At 37.7% G+C, this 19,224-nt stretch overlaps 3 protein-coding genes across 9 annotated transcripts; 1 reads left to right on the plus strand and 2 right to left on the minus strand.

Annotated features, from left to right (window-relative positions):
• Window positions 1–55: 55 nt before the first annotated feature.
• On the minus strand, window positions 56–4,793 carry LOC103969991 (uncharacterized). Of its 2 annotated transcripts, XM_065085050.1 has the most exons (6): window positions 4,685–4,793; window positions 4,313–4,591; window positions 2,609–4,206; window positions 2,038–2,448; window positions 1,526–1,755; window positions 56–448 (listed from the first exon to the last, which is right to left on the minus strand). In XM_065085050.1, exons 2-6 carry the CDS (start codon window positions 4,480–4,482, stop codon window positions 194–196), a joined length of 2,664 nt encoding a protein of 887 aa, XP_064941122.1. In that variant the 5' UTR covers window positions 4,483–4,591; window positions 4,685–4,793; the 3' UTR covers window positions 56–193. The 2 variants fall into 2 exon arrangements, with proteins under 2 accessions (XP_064941122.1, XP_009381895.2); XM_009383620.3 differs by lacking the exon at window positions 4,685–4,793 and having other exon boundaries at window positions 4,313–4,619.
• A 1,256-nt stretch (window positions 4,794–6,049) lies between these two features.
• On the minus strand, window positions 6,050–7,216 carry LOC135595085 (zinc-finger homeodomain protein 9-like). The gene has a single exon (XM_065085604.1). The coding sequence runs from the start codon at window positions 7,073–7,075 to the stop codon at window positions 6,164–6,166; it is 912 nt and encodes a 303-aa protein (XP_064941676.1). The 5' UTR covers window positions 7,076–7,216; the 3' UTR covers window positions 6,050–6,163.
• Window positions 7,217–8,467: 1,251 nt separating this feature from the next.
• Window positions 8,468–18,480, plus strand: LOC135586382 (protease Do-like 8, chloroplastic). Of its 6 annotated transcripts, none has more exons than XR_010480174.1 (14): window positions 8,468–8,707; window positions 11,879–12,006; window positions 12,784–12,869; window positions 12,976–13,074; window positions 13,374–13,440; window positions 13,663–13,738; window positions 13,856–13,922; window positions 14,850–15,067; window positions 15,912–15,979; window positions 16,896–16,975; window positions 17,688–17,774; window positions 17,918–18,025; window positions 18,160–18,342; window positions 18,414–18,480. XR_010480174.1 is itself a non-coding variant. In XM_065085052.1 (13 exons), exons 1-13 carry the CDS (start codon window positions 8,553–8,555, stop codon window positions 18,286–18,288), a joined length of 1,368 nt encoding a protein of 455 aa, XP_064941124.1. In that variant the 5' UTR covers window positions 8,468–8,552; the 3' UTR covers window positions 18,289–18,480. The 6 variants fall into 6 exon arrangements, 1 of the variants encoding a protein (XP_064941124.1); XR_010480175.1 differs by having other exon boundaries at window positions 18,444–18,480; XR_010480176.1 differs by having other exon boundaries at window positions 8,469–8,707; window positions 12,787–12,869.
• Window positions 18,481–19,224: the final 744 nt, after the last annotated feature.

The raw sequence follows: 19,224 nt of genomic DNA on the forward strand, positions 1-19,224 counted from the left end.
CCTCCCCCTTAAAATTGATCTCGTTTACATGCTGCCCACAAACTGAACATAGACAGACCAATCATTCATCTCTATATTATGATGACAAAACTTACATTATAATACTTCTTCTTTGACACAGGTATCTGAGACTGTTCAAGACTCTGCTGAGGAAAGACATTTATGCATGCACTGATTGTAGGAAAAATGTCTACTACCAGCATGGGAAGAGCATAAAAGAAGACTCTCTCTGAACTTTTCTCTCTGTGAATGTTATACTGCTCAATTTTGCATGACACCACACGAGCTGATCAGTTGAAATTGTTGACATTCTGAGTACTCTTGCTACCAGCTTGAGGTCTACTTGAGAGAAGAAGATATCCTGATTAGATCTGTCTTCTTTAGGCTTTTTGAACTTCTTGACAAGGCAATTACCGGTTCGTAAAATGTCTTTTAGTTTCTTTTCTTTCTGCAAACACAAGAAAATACAACAATGTCGATGATTAGATCAGATGAAAATTCATCTGGATATTTAGTATCTGTCTCCTGATTCCTCTTCCTGTCACTGAAACAGAAAACCAAGTGTGTCACACACAGTTCAGAGAAATAGAGCATCAACATGGATGTCTCACTTTAGCAAGAAAAAATAGACGAACTCTTCGAGAAGGTTAATCGCCTTTTCTTGCCCTATTTGGATAAGTATAAAGAGTTTTCAAACTTGATCACTCCTATTAGAAAGGAATGAGAGTTTCAGTACACCTTCATCGCAAACCAATAGTTCATGTCATATTAGCTAATCACAAGTTTAGCAGAATTCTATTGGAATCTTATGTCACAATTACAAAAGCCATCAATTAGTTGACGAAATAGTTTTCTGCATTTAACGTTCTTTTATTTTGTATTTACCCATTCAAATTTAAATTTAGCATATGTGCATATATAAATAAGTCATTGTAGTTAATATTCATTCTTTGATTGTTAGCATAATGATGTTGAGACTCTAATTGACAGGATTGAATCCTTTCTGGGCTTCAAGCCTGTTTAATAACTTATTTCAATTTTAAATCTCCAATTCTTTTACAGCATCTGATGTAATTCTTAAAATATATTTCTCCTTAAGGGATGAAGCATGTGATGAAAGGGAAGGAGAAGAGGAAAGAAGAAGCCTAAGTTTGCTGAAGGTGAAGTGAACAAACAAAGGGTATGGTAATCAGTTAGAACAATAAAAGGTATTTTCGGTATCCGATTTTTTTAAATATTTTTCTGACTCAAATTAGCTATTTGTGACCACGAATTATAATGGTTGGCCAGATTCTATGATATCGATGCTAACAAGAGTAAAATAAATGATCTAAAAATTTGGAGGGACATATGCCATACTAAATTCATAATGACGATTTCCAAACTTTGATATGATATATATGTAAAGCCCTTTTTTTATTTGTATATATATATATATATATATATATATATATATAATTAATAGGCATGTAAAAAAACTATGGTTTAATCAAAAACTCCAAATTAAATGAAGATCACAATCTACCTTGTGCAAATTGGAGTGGATGTCTGTCATGAGCTCAGAATCTGCTGCATCCTGCAGTTCAACATGAGTTCCCATCAAACCCTTCAGAATCCCTGGAGTTTCATCCTTGTCTGCCTTGACGAATTCCCAAAAGATCCTAATGGACTCCTCCATGATGTCTTCTAGTATTTCACTAGTAACAATATAATTACCATCGCCTTGATCCTCCATCTTCTCCTTGGAGCTATCCTCTGAAACAAATTAAACAAACAGTCCTATGTTACAGAACCAGCAGATTTCATTCTTAAACAAGTCACTCCAAGGTTTTAACTTAATCATGAGCCATTTCACTTTGATGAAGATGATTTGCTTCAACTTTTTAAAGAAAAGGGGAAGAACTTCAATTCAATATGCATGCTTTTTCTGTGCCTTCATCAGTGATTCAACATCTATGCAATGGAAAAATTTTGCTGAAATAATTAACCAGGGGACTTCTTTTAGGATGCCAAACCAATGTCTACATCTTGTCTTACCTCTTATGACTGGCACTAGGAGAAGATTCTCAACAGCACATCTATGTTTAACATAATTGGGTAATCTCAGCCCTTGAAAAGCCTCATCCTCTATAAACCTTTGCATCATCACCTGAAACTGTTGGAATTCTACAGCCACTCGGTTGTACTGATGGCTCCGATACGGATCACATTCTGGTAGCTGCCGCGCTTTCTCGTACTGCCAACGCAAAAACTCCCATGAAAGGCATGTTTGCCCAACATAAACCACTTCCAAGTCATGTTGTAGCTCCTTGATGAACTTCTCCGATGGACTGATACCAGATTGACGACTACAGGCCCAGAAACTTTGAGAAAGAATGGATGTGATCTTGGGAAGTAGGGACTTTTGTGATCCCATTGACAGAAGGGGGTCCTTCAGCTGGAGTAAGCCTGGAATTCAGACACTGCACTCAGTCCCTTGATATAAATTGACTTATAATTAGGATAATAACTACTATCAGATGCCAAACAGTAGCAATTTTGGTGGTATAGTAGCCATCCATGAACTGCAACAGCAGTAAAAGATACAAGTTTGAGACATTGGACTTACCTATGGCATACATTTTTTGATAGTTTAAGATGTCAAATTTCCTCATCCTCTCTCTATAACACTTGTAGAACTTGTGTAGCTCATCCATGGGGTCCTCATGCAGAAACTTCTCATCCATCTTCCGTAGTTTCAGATCATTGATCGCTCTGGGCGTTTCTGATGCCTCTGGGATGGTCGGCAGACCGATGGCCCTCACTCTTCTCAGTTCCATTTTGAGCTGTTCTATTAGATCTTGATGTTCCCAGAGAGACTCCAACTCATCGCAATCCTCATCGTCCAAATCTTTCATCTCTGTCTTTTTGTCCTCCTTGCTTTTCTTTCGTACATTATCTTTCCTTTCAAACTCTTCTTCCTGTGTCAGTTCATCCAATTCTGCTATGAGCTTACCATCATCCTCTTGTCCGAGAAACCCGTCAAGGGAAACATCATATCCTTTTGAAAGCTCCAACTTTTCGTTTGTGATAGCTTCAACGCCATCTTTGCTATCTGCATTTTTTTCACCCTCATCCTCATGTCTGCTGATGTCGTCAGAACCTTTTATGAGATTTCTCTGCTTTTTAGTTCCGCGAAGCTCATCCTCGTTATATTCCATAAGTTCCATTTGCAAGGCATTTGAAGTCGGCAGTTTTGATTCATCAAGCCTCCGAACTTGATTTGATCCAGCTTCCCCACGATTCGTCAACCCATTTTGCTCAGGTTGGGGGCTGCCTGATTCATTTTCTAGAGAATTTTCATCTAGGCTGATGTTTGCATGTCTTCTCTGATCACCAGTGAAAGAATGTTTACCGATTACAGAAACAGATTCTGAATCATAATCACGAGTGAGTTGTGGCTGTGCTTCTTCCAGTCTTCTGATACCTTCCGAGTGCTTTATTTTGTATACAGCGCCATCAATGGAAGCTCGTGTGGTTTCTGCTCCATGATTATACTCGGACAACAAGTCATCACTATCTGAATCAACGATGAGGTCCTTCACGGAATAACCATCACTTGCACTTAAGGATTCGGTGTCGGAATCAAAGCCAGAAAACTCCTCCGACACAAACTTTGCTTGATCGGTTCTTTCAAATTCACTTGGTAAATTAGTTTCAGAACTACTTTTGGTGTTCTCCTCCTCCAACCGCGCAACATTAGAAAATTTCTCTTCTCTGATCCCATCCAGCTTATCAATCGTGTGCACTGTATCGCATGGTAGGTGACAACTTTTAGATGATTCAAAACCAGTACTTAGCTCGCCACTAATATTCTCGTCATCATACAAAGAGAAAAGGCCGAGTTGAACATAAGACGCTCGGACACTGCAAGTTTTGGCTTCTGGTTCTTCCATGAGACCGGCATAATCTTTCTCAGACAAGAAGTGATATTTGCGAATGCTAGTCTTCAGAGATGCCTCATTCGCAACCGGTCGCAGCAGTTGTTCCTCACCGAGTTTATGATGATCGGAGAACTGATACTGGAACTTAAAACTCAAACTTGGAGATTCTTTCTCCTCTCTAATATATGAGTCACCGACTTGGGGAAATGGCTCCACTCTCGTCGAATCATGCATCGAGGAAACTTTGAGGTCAACTCCCTGAGCGTTATTGTCTTTCCTAATTCTACAATTAGGAACAGAAAGAAATGATGGTACCACTCGAAAAGTAAATACAAACCGAAGCTTTCGAATCATGTAAGTTGAAACACCAATTATCAAACCTCGGTTACCTGAAGAGATGCATGGCAACGAAACTGAACAACCAAATCAAAGAATCGGTGACGAAGAACCAGCAGGAGCCAAAAAAGAGAGCCATCCTTGTGTAAAAACCGTGACTCGATGGCTTGTTAAGAACAGAACCGAGATGGTTACCGGTAGAAGCAACTCCTCGGACTTCCATGGCTTCACTTCACCAGCACTTCATCTCGATTTGAAGCAATCCATAAAGGCGATTCAAGAAATTCCTAGTCCTTCCCCAGTGAATTAAACAGAAGAAATGAACTCTTCAACTGTGAAATGTGAAGGACAAGCAAAACGTTACACCAGAAGGAGTGAAAGCTGGGATTTGGAAGACATGGTGGCAGAATGGTGTTCAGTTCTACCTGATGTGAGGCGGGAAGGCATCAGGTGCCGTTTAAGGGAGGAGGAGGAGGAGGGTGGAAAAGAACCGGAGAACAACTGGCTTCAGGCCCTGGAAAATCTCATGGCTGCTACTGTCCTTTTTCTCGCAACAAAATGGGCACAATTCGTCAAGTCGGATGGTGCGTTGTTTTCCTGCCAAGTGGTTCGAGAAGGGATGAGCTGATTCTTATGGAAAGCTGACTAAGCCAATAGCAGCATCTTACGAGGTGGGAGTCGATAGATGCCACCTCCATCTTCTCTCTACATTCTCTGCACCATCAATCATTTTCCAAACATGATTTTTCTTTTTTCCATCAATAGTTCTGAATTCCACAGAACATTCAATTAGAAATATATCAGCTTTTTTGTTTTTTTTTTGTTTTTTGAAACATGAGAAGCAAGCACATAACCGAAACTACTTTTGCATTCTTTCCCATCATCTCGATCACGGTTTCAAACCGAATTCATTTCAAGCTATGGGATTTCAATTCCGATTCCAATTTCCAATATATATATATATATATATCAATAAAAAATAATTTTAAAATATTTTATATATTAAAAATAATAAAGAAGTTAAAATTATCTTTTTACTCATTGCTTTTGTATAGATCCAATATATATGATGTCACATTAACAATATTAGGATAAATCAAATTATTTATTTTTATTTTTAAAATTATAAAAAATTAAATATAATTTTTTTAAATATAAAAATTACGTTACTAATTAGATCCGAAAGGTCATATATAATTAATCTGAAATATTTTGTCGATCAATTAATGATTTCAATAGGCTCATTCATTCAAATCTGACTTTTTTTGGAATTCACGTTAATAATGCAGCCTCCGGTAGACCCGTGGAGGGAACATATTTATGGACGACGATTATATTATATTTATTTATTCATTATTATTATTATTATTAAAATATTATTTTAAAGATTTTCAAGTTTAAAACGCCCTATGAAAAAAATTCTAAAATTATAAACTTTTTAAAGACTTTCACCCATAAAATATAACATCAAGGAAGCTTAACACCACCACCAAAGCAAGCCCCATGCGACCAATAGCAATCGGAAGTAGTAGTGCTACACAAGTATATAATACTTGCTCTAACAAAGTCAAGCAGCCAACTACCTCTTTAATGAAGTATAATTCCCAAGATGCCAACTTTGGAAAGTTTGATTAGAAAAGAGAACTGACGTTTGTCATGTAAATGCAGGATTGTGATCGTTAAAAGACAAGTAAATAATTTATCCTTTTTTCCGTCTTTGATTCACAAAGCAGCACTCTCTCTCTCTCTCTCTGTCTCTCTCTCTCTCTAGCTGACTGAAGGTTGTAAGGAATCTAAGGGATGCATTCTTAGAAGTGCAGCACAGTAACAGTGAGTACACTTTAGTACTGTAATTACAACATCATCGGCATTAGCAGAGAGGGAGACGACACTGCTCAGCCCACTCAAGACGAGGAGGAAGAACCATTCATCGCATGGCCATTGCCACCGCGGCTGTCGTCGACGCCGTTCGCGCTGTGACTGCTCTCCTCAACTCGACCGACGACGTCTCCGCCATCGACGCCGTTACCAGTCCCGCTGCCTCCGCAGCCGCCACCGGCCCCGCCTTTCCTTGCTTGTCCGAAGAAGGCGTGCTTGTTGTTGTGCATCCAGACCTTGAACACGCCCTTGTCCACGCCTATCTGCCGACAGCATTCCTCCACCTTCCCCTCGTCCCTCTTCTGCATCCGCCACCCCAGCCGTTCCGACAGCTCCTGCATCCGCTCCTTCTGACCCGGGGTGAACCTAGTCCGGAACCTTTTTCTCGGCTGCGCTACGTCCGCCGCCATCGGCGTCGCCGCGGCCACGGCCGCGATGGGGGTGACGATAGGCCTAACCGGGATCGGGACCGGGCCGCCGTTGAGAGCGAGGAGCATGCGGGGAGCAGAGTAGAAGGGCGGAGGTGAGTTCGAGCTCCGGTGGGTCCGAGTGGGTTCCCGCCTGCCATCCATCTCCGACTCCTCCTCGTCTCCCCCCACCCTGTTCCTCTCATCCTCCCCTTCCCGGTCATGGTGCCGGTGGCGGTGGTGGAGGGGATCCGGGAGCCGGCGGTGGAAGTTGCGGTGGCAGCCGCAGGCGACGCAGCGGAGGGAGGAGGGGTCAGCGGGGTCAGCTGCGGGCGAGAGCATGAACTCGCCGCAGCCGTCGAGAGCGTGACCGCCGAGGCTGGCCGCGTGGTTTTTAAGGCACTCCCGGTACAGGAACTCCTCGACCGCCACTGCTGGCTGCCGCTGGTGGTGCTTCCGCAGCGTGCCGTTGGGGAAGGAGAGGGTTTTGCCTTCAGTCTCCGGCTCCGCGACCTTTGTGGTGTGGTCCATGGCAGAGAAGGGAGAAGAGGACTAAGATATTTAGCTTCTTTTTTTTTTACGGTTAATATAAAAGAATTAGCTTCCCGAAGGGGCCATGGAGGCAATTAACGCAAGAGAGAGAAGAAGCTGAGAGAAACTAAGAGAGAATCATGGTGGTGATGATGATGATAAGACAGGGCGACTTAGAGAGAAGAGGATAAAAAGACACAATTAGAGAGATAAGGAGGATGAGGAAGAAGATTACAAGTGGCATGCGATGTACGCCCCCCACGTTTTCAATTAGGTAGGCGGTGGTGAGTTAATAATACGTCATGGTTAGGTTTGGTGCAGTGATGGGGAACAACGTGCAAGGGAACTTGTGATACACACCGGTAGGTGCCTCGTCATCGAGCCTTGTTGGCCGCTCTGCTCTGCTCCAACTGCAGGAAAATTCATATTACTTTTACTGCTTCCACAGGATGTGTCATAACTCATAACATGAATGTCGATAAACTCTTAATCACTTGATAATTCCCCATATGTTAATCATCAACATCACTTGATCCCAAAAATTTTATTATGTATATAAGATAGTTAGTTAGACATATAAGCTTTTCCACATCCACTGCTGTTATCATAGTGGCTTCAATGGTGGATCAAACTCGATGCCAATCTGAATAATAATAACGATTACGAGGATTATTACACGCAACCATGACATTGCGTACGTGCCTTTGGGAAGTCGCTTTGGAAAGTGGATGTAATTATTGAAGGTTCCTCTCTATCCACGCCACTCACATTTAGTGCAATTGTATCTTTGAAGTTAAACCACACAACAAAACGGGATCTGAAGACTTCCAAAAACCCCCAAATGTCGCATCGAGTCAATGTACTTAGTCTAATATTCTCAAATCGGCATCACTTGGCAGCGACAAGTGGAATTAATTGGTTTGACAGGTCGATTTTAGCCTTCAGGAAACCATGTAAATGACATTAAATCACAACGTGGAAGAATCCAGCACAGTCTAGCCCAATAATCTCCTCCTTTTCTCTCTCTCTCTTCTTGTCATCAGTAATGATGCAACATCTCAATCCACTTAAGAGATGAATCTGAAAAGGCTACAACATCATTAACAAAAGTGTAAAAACAAAGAAACAAAAAAGCCAATATTTCGTGTATGATATCATTAAAATTAATAGTCAGCAAAGAATGAGTATAAATATTTCGTGTAGTATTTAAAAAAATAAAAAAAAACTAAGAAATTGGTCCAACCTGATTTTAATAAAAAGATACATTATAAATGATTAAAAATTGAATCACACTTTTTGTCCAAATGAAAAATAAGTTTTTCTAAAAAATCCGCCATTTTTTTAATGTTAATTTTAAGGCAAAAAGCCTTTTCTACGATCAGTTAAAACCCTAACCTTATCAGATCTTTCTATCTCGCGTTCTCGTCCGCTCTCACTCTCTCTTTCGAAGAGAACTCCGCGAACGTTTCTCCCACAAATGCTCGTCTTGGCTTGCAGCCGACCACTCCATAGTTTTCGACCTCCGAGATGCTTCGGCCGGCGAGAGCTCTTCATCGATGGTGTCTCCTCTATCTCCTCCCAAAGACCCACCGCGCCTGCTCCTCATCTCCACCTCGCCGCCTCTTCTCGCTCGTAAACCCCGCTCCTTGTCTCTTGATGTTAATCATGTCTTTACCGTATTTGGGTTCAAGATCCGCTTCGAACAATCTGGTCTGCCCCCATCTGAATGCTGATTTCGTAGTGCAAACTTTCACCGTTGTTTTCTTTAAAGGACTTAAGGTGTTATTTTCTGATAAATTGTGGTGGCCAATTCTAGCTTTTCTGTGTTTGCTACTCACGGCCTTTTGTTGCTCTCAGTTTGTAAGAGGTGTATCGGAAGAGTAATCCATGGACTCCCATAGAAGAAGAAACCCAAAGATAGACCTCTATCAGCCGTTCGAATCTGATCCCATTGACTCTTTCTGGCTGATCACTGGGATCCTAAAGCATTGCTATTTTCATAATCAAGGACTTACAGTGTTGTTTATCTCCATTATTTGAAATCTGATTTGCCAATTTATAATCACGTGTTTAACATTATATTGATGTGGTCAGAAATCTATACCGGTTGGATTGGTATATTCCGACATCTATTGGTCTGACCAAGGACCGGTACAGGATAATATAGGTTGGTTCCACTTGATATTTACTTTTTTATTAATTTTTGGTGTTAACTAGTGGTACATGATGGTGCTTGGTATACCGATACCGTATGTGAACGATCCAAATCTTTATTGTCGACAACTTAAGGTTATGACTGGTTGTCAACCGCATCAATCCACATCTTGCAATAAAATCCTGTCCGTTGCAGACTCAGGAAGATGGATTTGATTTCTTTCTTGAATTTGGTGGGTAGGGATATCTACCTTATTGGTCATGGTAATAAAGTTATGAGAGAGCAATCCTCCTATTTCAAAATGCATAAATGAAGGTTGAAGTTGAGGTTTGATTTGGACTTTGATATTAGAAAATCAAAGTAGAGAGATGAGCAAGCTACGCATCTTCTTTGTCATGATAGATTGAGATTATTTTTGTTGCTTAAAAGTATCTTGTTATCAAGCGGTCAGATCCTAGATCATGTACCTTGTGAGGACTCAAATCTTTGTTGACACTAGATACGACCTTGTTGGTTATTTTGTGATTCTAGATTTATTGTAGTTTAGTAGTAAACAATTATTTCTCTTTCTTTCATCCTCAAGGCCAATTCTCAACCTCTAATCAGAGAATGCCCTGATAAATGGGTTGTATTTTTATCATTTGATATTAGAGTGAGGTGATCATTCACTACAAACATTTGTGGTGCTTTGCAACAACATTTATGATGTCCATGGAGATCTATATGACCACCTATATGATAACCCCAACAATTGCTTACCTGTTTATGTATATCAATTTGTCATACCTGTATTCAAGTTATTCCCAAAATTTGTATGAGATGTTAATCATTCCAGAGGATACCATTAATTCATAAAATATTTAAGGGTACCCCTTTTGGTGATAGTACCATCAGAGTAATTTTATTATATATCTTTCTTTATTGATGGTAGTCTCTATAGGGTTCTATAACTCTAACTATTTTGAACAGTGCTTCTTTGCCTCATCCAGCATCAAATTTGTTACAGTCACATCATTGCTACCTTGCATTTCATAGCTAGGTGACTTCAATAACCATTAACAACAATCCTCTAACACTAGTATCAATGAAGAAGGCATATCGCAGAGGGCATGGTCAACATGATAAAGGATGTAAATCCACTTGATTCTTCAGGCTCAAGGAACTTGACATATGAGCTCTACTACCCCAAAATCCTCAACAAATTAGGCTGATGAAAAGATAACCTCTCCTGCATCATCAGAATAAATTAAGTCTACTACTCTGTCTCCTCATCCCTATTGCGGAGTATAATTCTGAAGGACCTGATGATCCCCCAGATCATCCTGGAGAAGCCTTAGCATGTCAAAGATTTCAGAATGCTGAAGAGTGACATTGAAGATCCTAACCAGCAGCTTGCCAGCTCTATGCAGACCTAGACAAGGGCTGTTCAACTATTTAGAAGCACTATAATGGAACAAAGATTTTAACATCTAGCATCTCCTTAAAACTTTGGTTGGATCAAAGCTCAATGTACTAAAGAAATCAATACTTTTGATGGATCCCAAGAGCAGCATCATATGAGGGTACAGCACATTCTAGTTCTTATAGAAGTTCAGAAGATAGATTTTTGTAGAAATTGATTGATTTTGGTGATGTATCAGAATAACCGTCATATATTGAGGTCATCAACCTTCTTTGACATGCCAAGAAGAGAAGAAGGATGATGAAGATCAAGGATTTTCTCTGATAAGATGTTCATGGACTGCCATCTTAGGACAATGTGGATTAGAAGGATAGGGAGTTGGTACAAAGTGTTTGGACCCAGGACCACCTCTTGAAATTCTCACCTTGGCCAACCATATAAAGGGCATTTCAGTTGCATTTTTCTTTTTTATTGCTGTACTTCTGTTATTTTAATGTATTCGGTCCATATTTTTAGTTGTTATTTTGTGTTGCTTACAGAGTAACATTTTGATTTATTTTAGATAGAATTGGGAGAGTCCATAAGGTTTTATGGGTCATATTTAGAGCTAGATATGTCTTTAGATATAATTTATGGAGATTTGTTAAAGGGGAAATTCTACTCCCATAAGTTTTTTTTAGTTTACAGTATGTATGGTGTATGTAGGCCGTAAATCTGTATAAGTTTGCTGATTTTGTTATTGTCAAGGTATCAAACTACCTGTTGAACCAACATGTAGCGGCTGGTACTTTTCAGTCTGACCAAGGACCAATTATCTACCATATGGCTTGGTACTAATAGAAATTCTCCTTTTTATGTTATTTTTTCAATGATTTCAAGTGGTATAGGTCGTGTACTGCCAAATATTACTACCACAGCAATCAACAAGGAAGCGATACTGATATCGGGTTAAAATATCAAAACTTGGTTATTATAGTAGATTTATCATAGATTGTAATCAAACTCTTTCCTTTTTTCCTTTATTTCCATCTTTGGGAGGTCAACTCTCCTCGAATTGGAGGACACCCTGACAGAATATTCATTTACAATTATGTTCAATTTCGTAATAAATGAGTTTCATTATGATTTTTGATACATTCTTGTGTCCAAATTACCTTCTCTGTTTCTTTGTTATTTTATAGTATTTTTGATGCAATATCTCTCTTTTGCTGATATGAATGCCGTGTTTTCAACTTTCATATTCTAGGTCATCTGATGAACAGACTTTTAACCTGGGTGACACTATGAAAACTGTTTTCCCATTTACTTCTCGGCGAATGCTGTTTGCTGGTTCAACATTATGGTTTTGCTTGCACACTTCAAAGTACTTTCCAGGTAACTGACCAACAATAGGGAACCGTTCTCATAGTGTCACATAAGTGTTGTCTTTCAGCATACCTATATTTAGTGACTCTATAAACCATATTGATTCATAGATGAATTTCTGTACATATCCACAATATGCTAACACAAATAAGTGTAAATGATATAACAATCCTATTATGTTCTGGAACATTTAACACATCTTAAGAATTGTCCAGTAAGTCTCAGTGTTCGATGTAAATATGGCAAGCATTTTGAAGTATCCACGTTTACCATACACTAGTATAGTTATTGAATAATTCTTACAAAATGCTAGTTTGTTGTCATTATTTTCTTGTTCTACTTGTCAATGTGGAACATATGTTACACTTTTGAGGATCTTGTTGTAATTTAGTTATGATCTTTTTATTATTTTGTTTTATCATACCTAAAATTGGATTATGCCAGTTGCAAAGATCAACACATTGTAGTGTGCATCTCTTTAATTTACTATTCTTGACTTGTGGATTGGACTACTTATGATTTATTTTTTGCTGTTTGTAATCATATTTTATTTGCCAGCCATAGATGAGGGTGGTTACAGTTAAATTATTCTCTGGACTTCTGTTTCCATTTGAAAATTCTTCTTCATGTGATGCTGATTCTCAGCTCTTTATGCAGTAATATGTATGTTTCCCTTCAGTGTTAGTGTATTGTGCATCACTTATGGTGTTAACATATCCAAAATAGAACTTATCATGTTCCTTGTGTTACAATATTAGTCCTAATATCTTCAATATTTTTTTATAGCAGCTCTTGCATTGGAAGAACCATCTATCACAACTGAAGACGTCACACCTCGTGTTTTCTTATCTGGGCCGCTCTTTCCTTCAGAGGTATACATTCTTATTTTTTCTTCGGTTCTGCTTTTACAAATAATTGATTAAAGTTTTTTATCAGGATATCTAATATGAATCCACACACCTTGCTTTTGCTTGACAGGAAAGAACTGTGGAAATTTTTGAGAAGAACACTTACTCTGTCATCAACATCTTTGATGTAACATTACGCCCTCGGCTTAATGCAACTGGTGTTGTTGAGGTATAAAATGTGGCATCTGATATATATTCTCTTTTTTGGGATTCTACTACTACCAAGCCTGTCCAACAAATTTAATGGTGTGTTGTTGAGGAATAAATTGTGGCATCCGGTATATACTCTTTCTTGGGATACTACTATTACCAAGCGTGCCTAACAAATTTTATGTGTTAGAAGCGTTAATAAACTGTATGCATTGTTTTGGATATGACAGTATTTGCCGAGGGTATGAGTTGTTATAGAAATTCCATTATCTATTGGTCTTTTATCTATATTTTTTCCTTTGAATTTACAAAGTCCAGGTGCCTGAAGGAAATGGTTCTGGAGTTGTTTGGGATAAATTTGGACACATCGTGACAAATTATCACGGTAAGAGCCACTAATTTTATTAGTCAATGTAATAGATATTTGACTTGTAGGGAAATCTTTCGTGCATAATTACTAGTTTTGCCTTTTTCTGCTGTTATTTTTGGTAATAACCATCTGCTGTTTTGCATGTTTTGATGGATGGGACAGTTATGATGGAGCTAATATTTTCTGTTTTCTTGTTGTGAGTTGTGATATTTATTTCTTTATCTTCTTCTTTTCTAGTTGTTGGCAATGCTCTTTCAAAGAATCCAAACCCGGATCAAGTTGTTGCACGTGTGAACATCCTTGTTGCTGAAGGGTAAGATTTTCTACTAATCCCCAGGAATGAACGTTCTGCTTATTTTTTTAGCTAATGTTTATTTCCTTATTTACTATAATGCATTTATTTCTTATAAGCATTTTCATTTCTTGAAAGGGTACAAAAGACTTTTGAGGGTAGGCTGATTGGTGCAAATCGTGCTAAAGATCTTGCTGTCTTGAAGGTAGATCTTTTACTTGAATTCGATGGTTTTGCTAAAAAGAATATTGATGTTAATTGTTGTGATCCAAGCTAACTTTTGACAACCCAAATTATCTTGCTTGCAGGGTTGTTAACCAACTTTTGCATTTGATACTGTTGTTATTTAGAGTATCATATCATCTAAAGAGTACAGATATCAGGTTTTTTTTTTAATACAGGTTATCCATCTTTATTCTAGACTGTGATCGACGTGTAGATATGTTCATAAATTGACAATTGAATTAATTTTTTCATCCAGGCAAGAATATCTTTCACCTTAAAGGGTAAATGAATTAGATTATGAGTAATATGATAACTTGCAGAGATTCTAAAAAGAGGATACGTAAACAAATAACTATTAACTATGTATGACACCTCGTACAATAGAACACTGGCAAACAAATTGATGATGGACAAACAATTTTTGTTTTTGAAGGAAAGCACAAATAAACAGGTTTAGAGTCTATGATGAAGCACAAATCGTGACATCACAATGGTTTCTAATTAAGATGAAAAGTTATCATATAATTTAAAATTCTTGGTTGTGCTTGCAAAAGGGCAATAATTGCATTAAAAGAGGCATAAAAAGATCAAATAAAAGAAAAGTCTGCCATCATGCGATACATGCAAAGAAAGTAATGAAAAACAAGATCCTTTATGGCTTAGTGTAGTATTACTCTTCAGGTGTTCACACACTTTGGCAGTATTCCTCAAAGATCTGAAAGGTTCCAATATTTCTGAAGCTGACAGATTGCAATATAGAACATGTATGGTGAGCAAATTCAGAGAACATGAAGTTCTCTGAACTCTGAAACCACAAACTCAAGTTCCATGCAGTGTCAATAAAGCAAATCCTTTTATTTCTGTAGGAATATCCTTGTGAAAATTTTCTTGTACTACTTTACTACAGGTGGATGCCTCTGCGGATCTTTTGAAGCCAATTAACGTCGGTCAGTCTTCAGTCCTAAGAGTTGGCCAGCAGTGTTTAGCAATTGGAAATCCTTTTGGTTTTGATCATACTCTTACTGTTGGAGTTATTAGTGGACTGAATCGCGATATTGTTAGCAAAACTGGAGTGACAATTGGAGGTGGCATTCAGACAGATGCAGCCATCAATCCTGGAAATAGGTGAGTTCTGGATCTCCTAGTCCCAAATATTGTTTTGCTTATAAGTTTATTTGAAAATGTATGAGGTACATTCGAATATTCAATTCTAAATCAGTCTAGCTTCTCTGTCCAGTCAAATATTATTGCAAATTTCATATTCTTGTAGTGTGTTCCATATAAATAGCCAAAAACTGAGTTCACCAGATTATCTTCTGCTTCTCTTATCTATTTGGTAAACCATTGAGAGTAAAAGAAAAAGTCGCTGTGTGAAATTTAGATATCTATGAACTGATAAGATGATTATAGAATATGCAAAGTTGAAGGATGTTCTTATCCTCGAGAACCTTCTTGAGTCTTGGACTCCTGTTGGAGTTTTTTTTCCTTATTACTTAAACATTTAAAATTCCAATTTTGGAATATACTTCATATTGACATTAAATGAACTATGATGATTTTGACTATGTTTTATGTGGCATAATGACCTACAAGTCCACTGGTTAGGTTCACTGAGAAGAAACACAGTAAGTTGATTAACCAAAAGAATGACATTGTTTGAGAGCTTATGGTCTCGCGCATAACTTGTTTTACTTACATGCATAAATTTCTCTCCAACTTATCACTTTCTTTTGCCTTTTTTTTCGTTTGAAATAATGTTCTTTTTTTTGCTTAAAGCAGGGTGGCGGTCCATCTACTCTAACTGCTAATAATTTTTTAATTGTGTTCACCCACACATTTCTTCTTTTTTTGTGCTACCTAGTTAAAGTTTCTTTTACTAGAGAGAACTTTTTAGTTGAATCAGTTGTGAGTTTCTTTTCAGCCATGTTACTAGATAGGAAGTTGATACTTTGAATGGATATTTTGGCAGTGGTGGTCCTTTGCTGGACTCGAAAGGAAACATGATTGGAATTAACACAGCAATATTCACAAATACAGGTAAAGGTTTGAGTTCATTTATTCAGCGGTATGATGTTATGAGAAAACTTTGCAATCAGGCAATGTATTTTGCATGGAGGACTCAATTTTCCTTTGTCATTTTTCTTTTCCATAAGATGTAAATCAGACTATATTGACTTCACTGTTCACAACTGTATGTGGACACAGTATTAACAGGTAACAGTTGTACATGAATTCAAAGTCAAACTTGGTTTTGATTTTTTTTCCACATTGTAAATCCTTTACCAAGACGACGATATTTAGAGTAAGCATGCGCTAATTGTAACTATTGATTTGAGCAAGGATTAAAATCTTGATTCTAGTATCAATATTAGATGGCAGCTGGATATATATAGTACCAGTACCAATCTATCAAGGAATAGAGCAGTAGTCCTGCATCAACAACTTCGTCGGCATAAGTGGTTAAAATCGAATCACTTTATGATTCACTTTATAAGGCGTGCGAGGAGAGGTGGAAGGATATCTATAAGACCTTACTAGAAACTATAGATAAAGATTTAATTATTCTAAAGTTAAACCAAGGATATGACTTCTTATAGAGCTCAGTTGTGGCAAGATATCGCAATCCCAAATAGTAGTGATTATATGGCTTTATTGTTGTTGTCGTTGACGTGATCCATGTGGTGGAGTAAGAAGATGATGTTGATGATGATGTGGTGAACCTTTATGATCATTAAATCTCCTTTATGATTGTACCTTTATGATCATTAGTAGGTTTTGAATTTTGAAGTATTTAAATTGAACAAATAAACTGTCAGATATTATTTTTTGTTGTAAAACTGCATGTTTTCTGTCTATTGAAGAGTATGAAGCAAAATATTCTAATTAATAAGTAGCTTGCTTTTGTGTATTTTGTGCCTGATACTAAGATTATTAAAATATCTACATATTGCAGGGGCCTCAGCAGGTGTAGGATTCGCCATCCCGTCTTCAACTGTCCTTAGGATTGTCCCTCAGCTAATCCAATTTGGAAAAGTAGGCTTACCTTACATATGAATTATTAATTTGGTATATGCTTCCTTTGCAGGAGCTAGGCTTCTTTGGTTTCTTTATTGGTACTTAGACATTCATATGGCATCTTTATTTTACAATTGTCTTCAACTATTTAATTTAAATCAATAACTAGGAACACATTTTTTCTCGTGCAACACATGCAGCTACAAGAAATCTTTGGGAGGATGATGTAAACCTGGAAAAGCTTAACCTAGCACTTCTCTCTGTTTTGTCCAATTTTAGCTGAAATTGTAGACTCCTCAAAACAAAATAGTTAGCAATGAGAAGACTGAATGAATGTTGGCAATATTATCTATAAACTGGGGATAAACGTTCGGTTACAATGGAGCCAAATAGGGAGAGATGAACCTACTGTCAAGTGATCTTAAACTTGGATGATAACTGTCAGGGAAACTTAATACCAAGTGATCTTATGCTTGGATGAAACTGTAAAGAAGGGAGGACACTGAGGACACCTAGAAAGTGAAGGTTTTACCCACACATTCCTGTCTAGAATTTATATTGAAGTAAGATAGGTACATGATTAGACATGCTGGTAAGCTGGGTATTCAAGTCACTACTTTTGAATCTGAAATATTCACTTAGATTTTTTGCTTTCTTTTTTTCATTCAAGGGTTTATATTGTTGCAATTACAGTCTTTTATCTGCTTCTTAAATAGCCTGATCTTGTAAGGTTGTGCGTGCTGGTTTAAATATGGAGATAGCGCCAGATCTAGTTGCTAATCAATTTAATGTTCGGAATGGAGCTCTTGTGCTGCAGGTACATCTTGATGTGGGGTTAGATTGTTCTGTAGACACAGATTGCGAGAGCTTGTAGATTTTGTGAAGAAATTTTTGATAATTTTTCATGTTGCAAGGGTTATTAGTCTTTTTACTAAAAAGAATCTTAAATTTGCATTGTAGATTCCTGAGAATAGTGTTGCAGCCAAAGCAGGTTTGCTACCTACCACAAGAGGTTTAGCCGGTAATATTGTTCTTGGGGATGTTATTGTTGCGGTAGATAATAAGCCTGTGAGTGTGTATAGAGCTAATTCCACAATTTTCCCCTTTCGATCTTTTACTTTGCCAAACAAGATTGTAGTGTCAGTACTGGCATTTCTGTTACAAGTACATTATATGATTAAACTCTTACATTTACCTGTCAGGTTCGTAGCAAAGCTGATCTATTGAAGATTTTGGATGAGTATAATGTTGGAAACACTGTTCTGCTTAAGATTCAGAGGGGAAGTGAGAATTTAGACCTACCTGTAGTTTTAGAGGAGACGAGCATCTGACTGGTTCCTCCATTTTATAAGTTCTTATTCCATTCTGAGCTTGCAAAATAATAGGTAAATTTTATTCTCTTAAATTGTTACAATTTTAAGAAATTAAATAAACTGTATCACTTTGAATGTTGAAGTTCCATATCAATAACTGTGGTACCAATCAGGCAGCTTATTACTTCTGCTTTTGGGAATTTGATAAAGGTACTTTTCCAACATTTATACATAAAAAATTCTTGTGGACTGTTATCACTGTGGGAATAAAGCAGCGATAACTTTTTATTGCAGAAAAACTGCAGAACATGTATATCTCGTCAAGAAATTTGCAAGCAAGATCTGCAGATCCAGACTTCTTGAAATCGTATGTGTGATTTTGTCCATTACTGCAAGGGTTAAAAGTAGCTCCAAGGCTCTTTATTGTCATGGCATTGGAGGACAATGCTTCATTAATTACGAAGGCAATCGTCTGCGAGCCACGAAAGACATTATTCTCTGCAATATGGATGTGTTGAACAAAAGATAGTATCATGATGCAATGGTGGCATTATGCTTTATGAACTCCATGTGCTTCCATCTAAATTTGAGGAATAAATTACTTGTAAGTCATTCATTCGATATGTCTTGGTCTCTACTACAAGAAGTACTTATAAGATAGGTGCTCTTCTTGTAAGAGAAGCTTGGTTTCTTATGTTTCTCCAGCAGGTTTTGATCATTGACTATGTTGAGCTCAGGTCCCCAGTCCTTTCTCCCGGCTGCTCCTGCAATCAGCCCCGAGATGTATAATATTCCAGAACAGTCTCCTGCTCTCAGGAATTGCTTGGAGAGAGCATTCGCTCATCATACCCAACAATTAGTGACTCTTTTTTTGCAAAAAAATCAAAGAAAGTGTTATATTATACAAAACAGTGTTAGACAAAATTCTGAGATCGTCTTGGTAGCTGGTTGTGT

The sequence above is a fragment of the Musa acuminata genome, chromosome BXJ1-10, assembly GCF_036884655.1.
Source record: "Musa acuminata AAA Group cultivar baxijiao chromosome BXJ1-10, Cavendish_Baxijiao_AAA, whole genome shotgun sequence".
Classification (NCBI taxonomy): domain Eukaryota; kingdom Viridiplantae; phylum Streptophyta; class Magnoliopsida; order Zingiberales; family Musaceae; genus Musa; species Musa acuminata.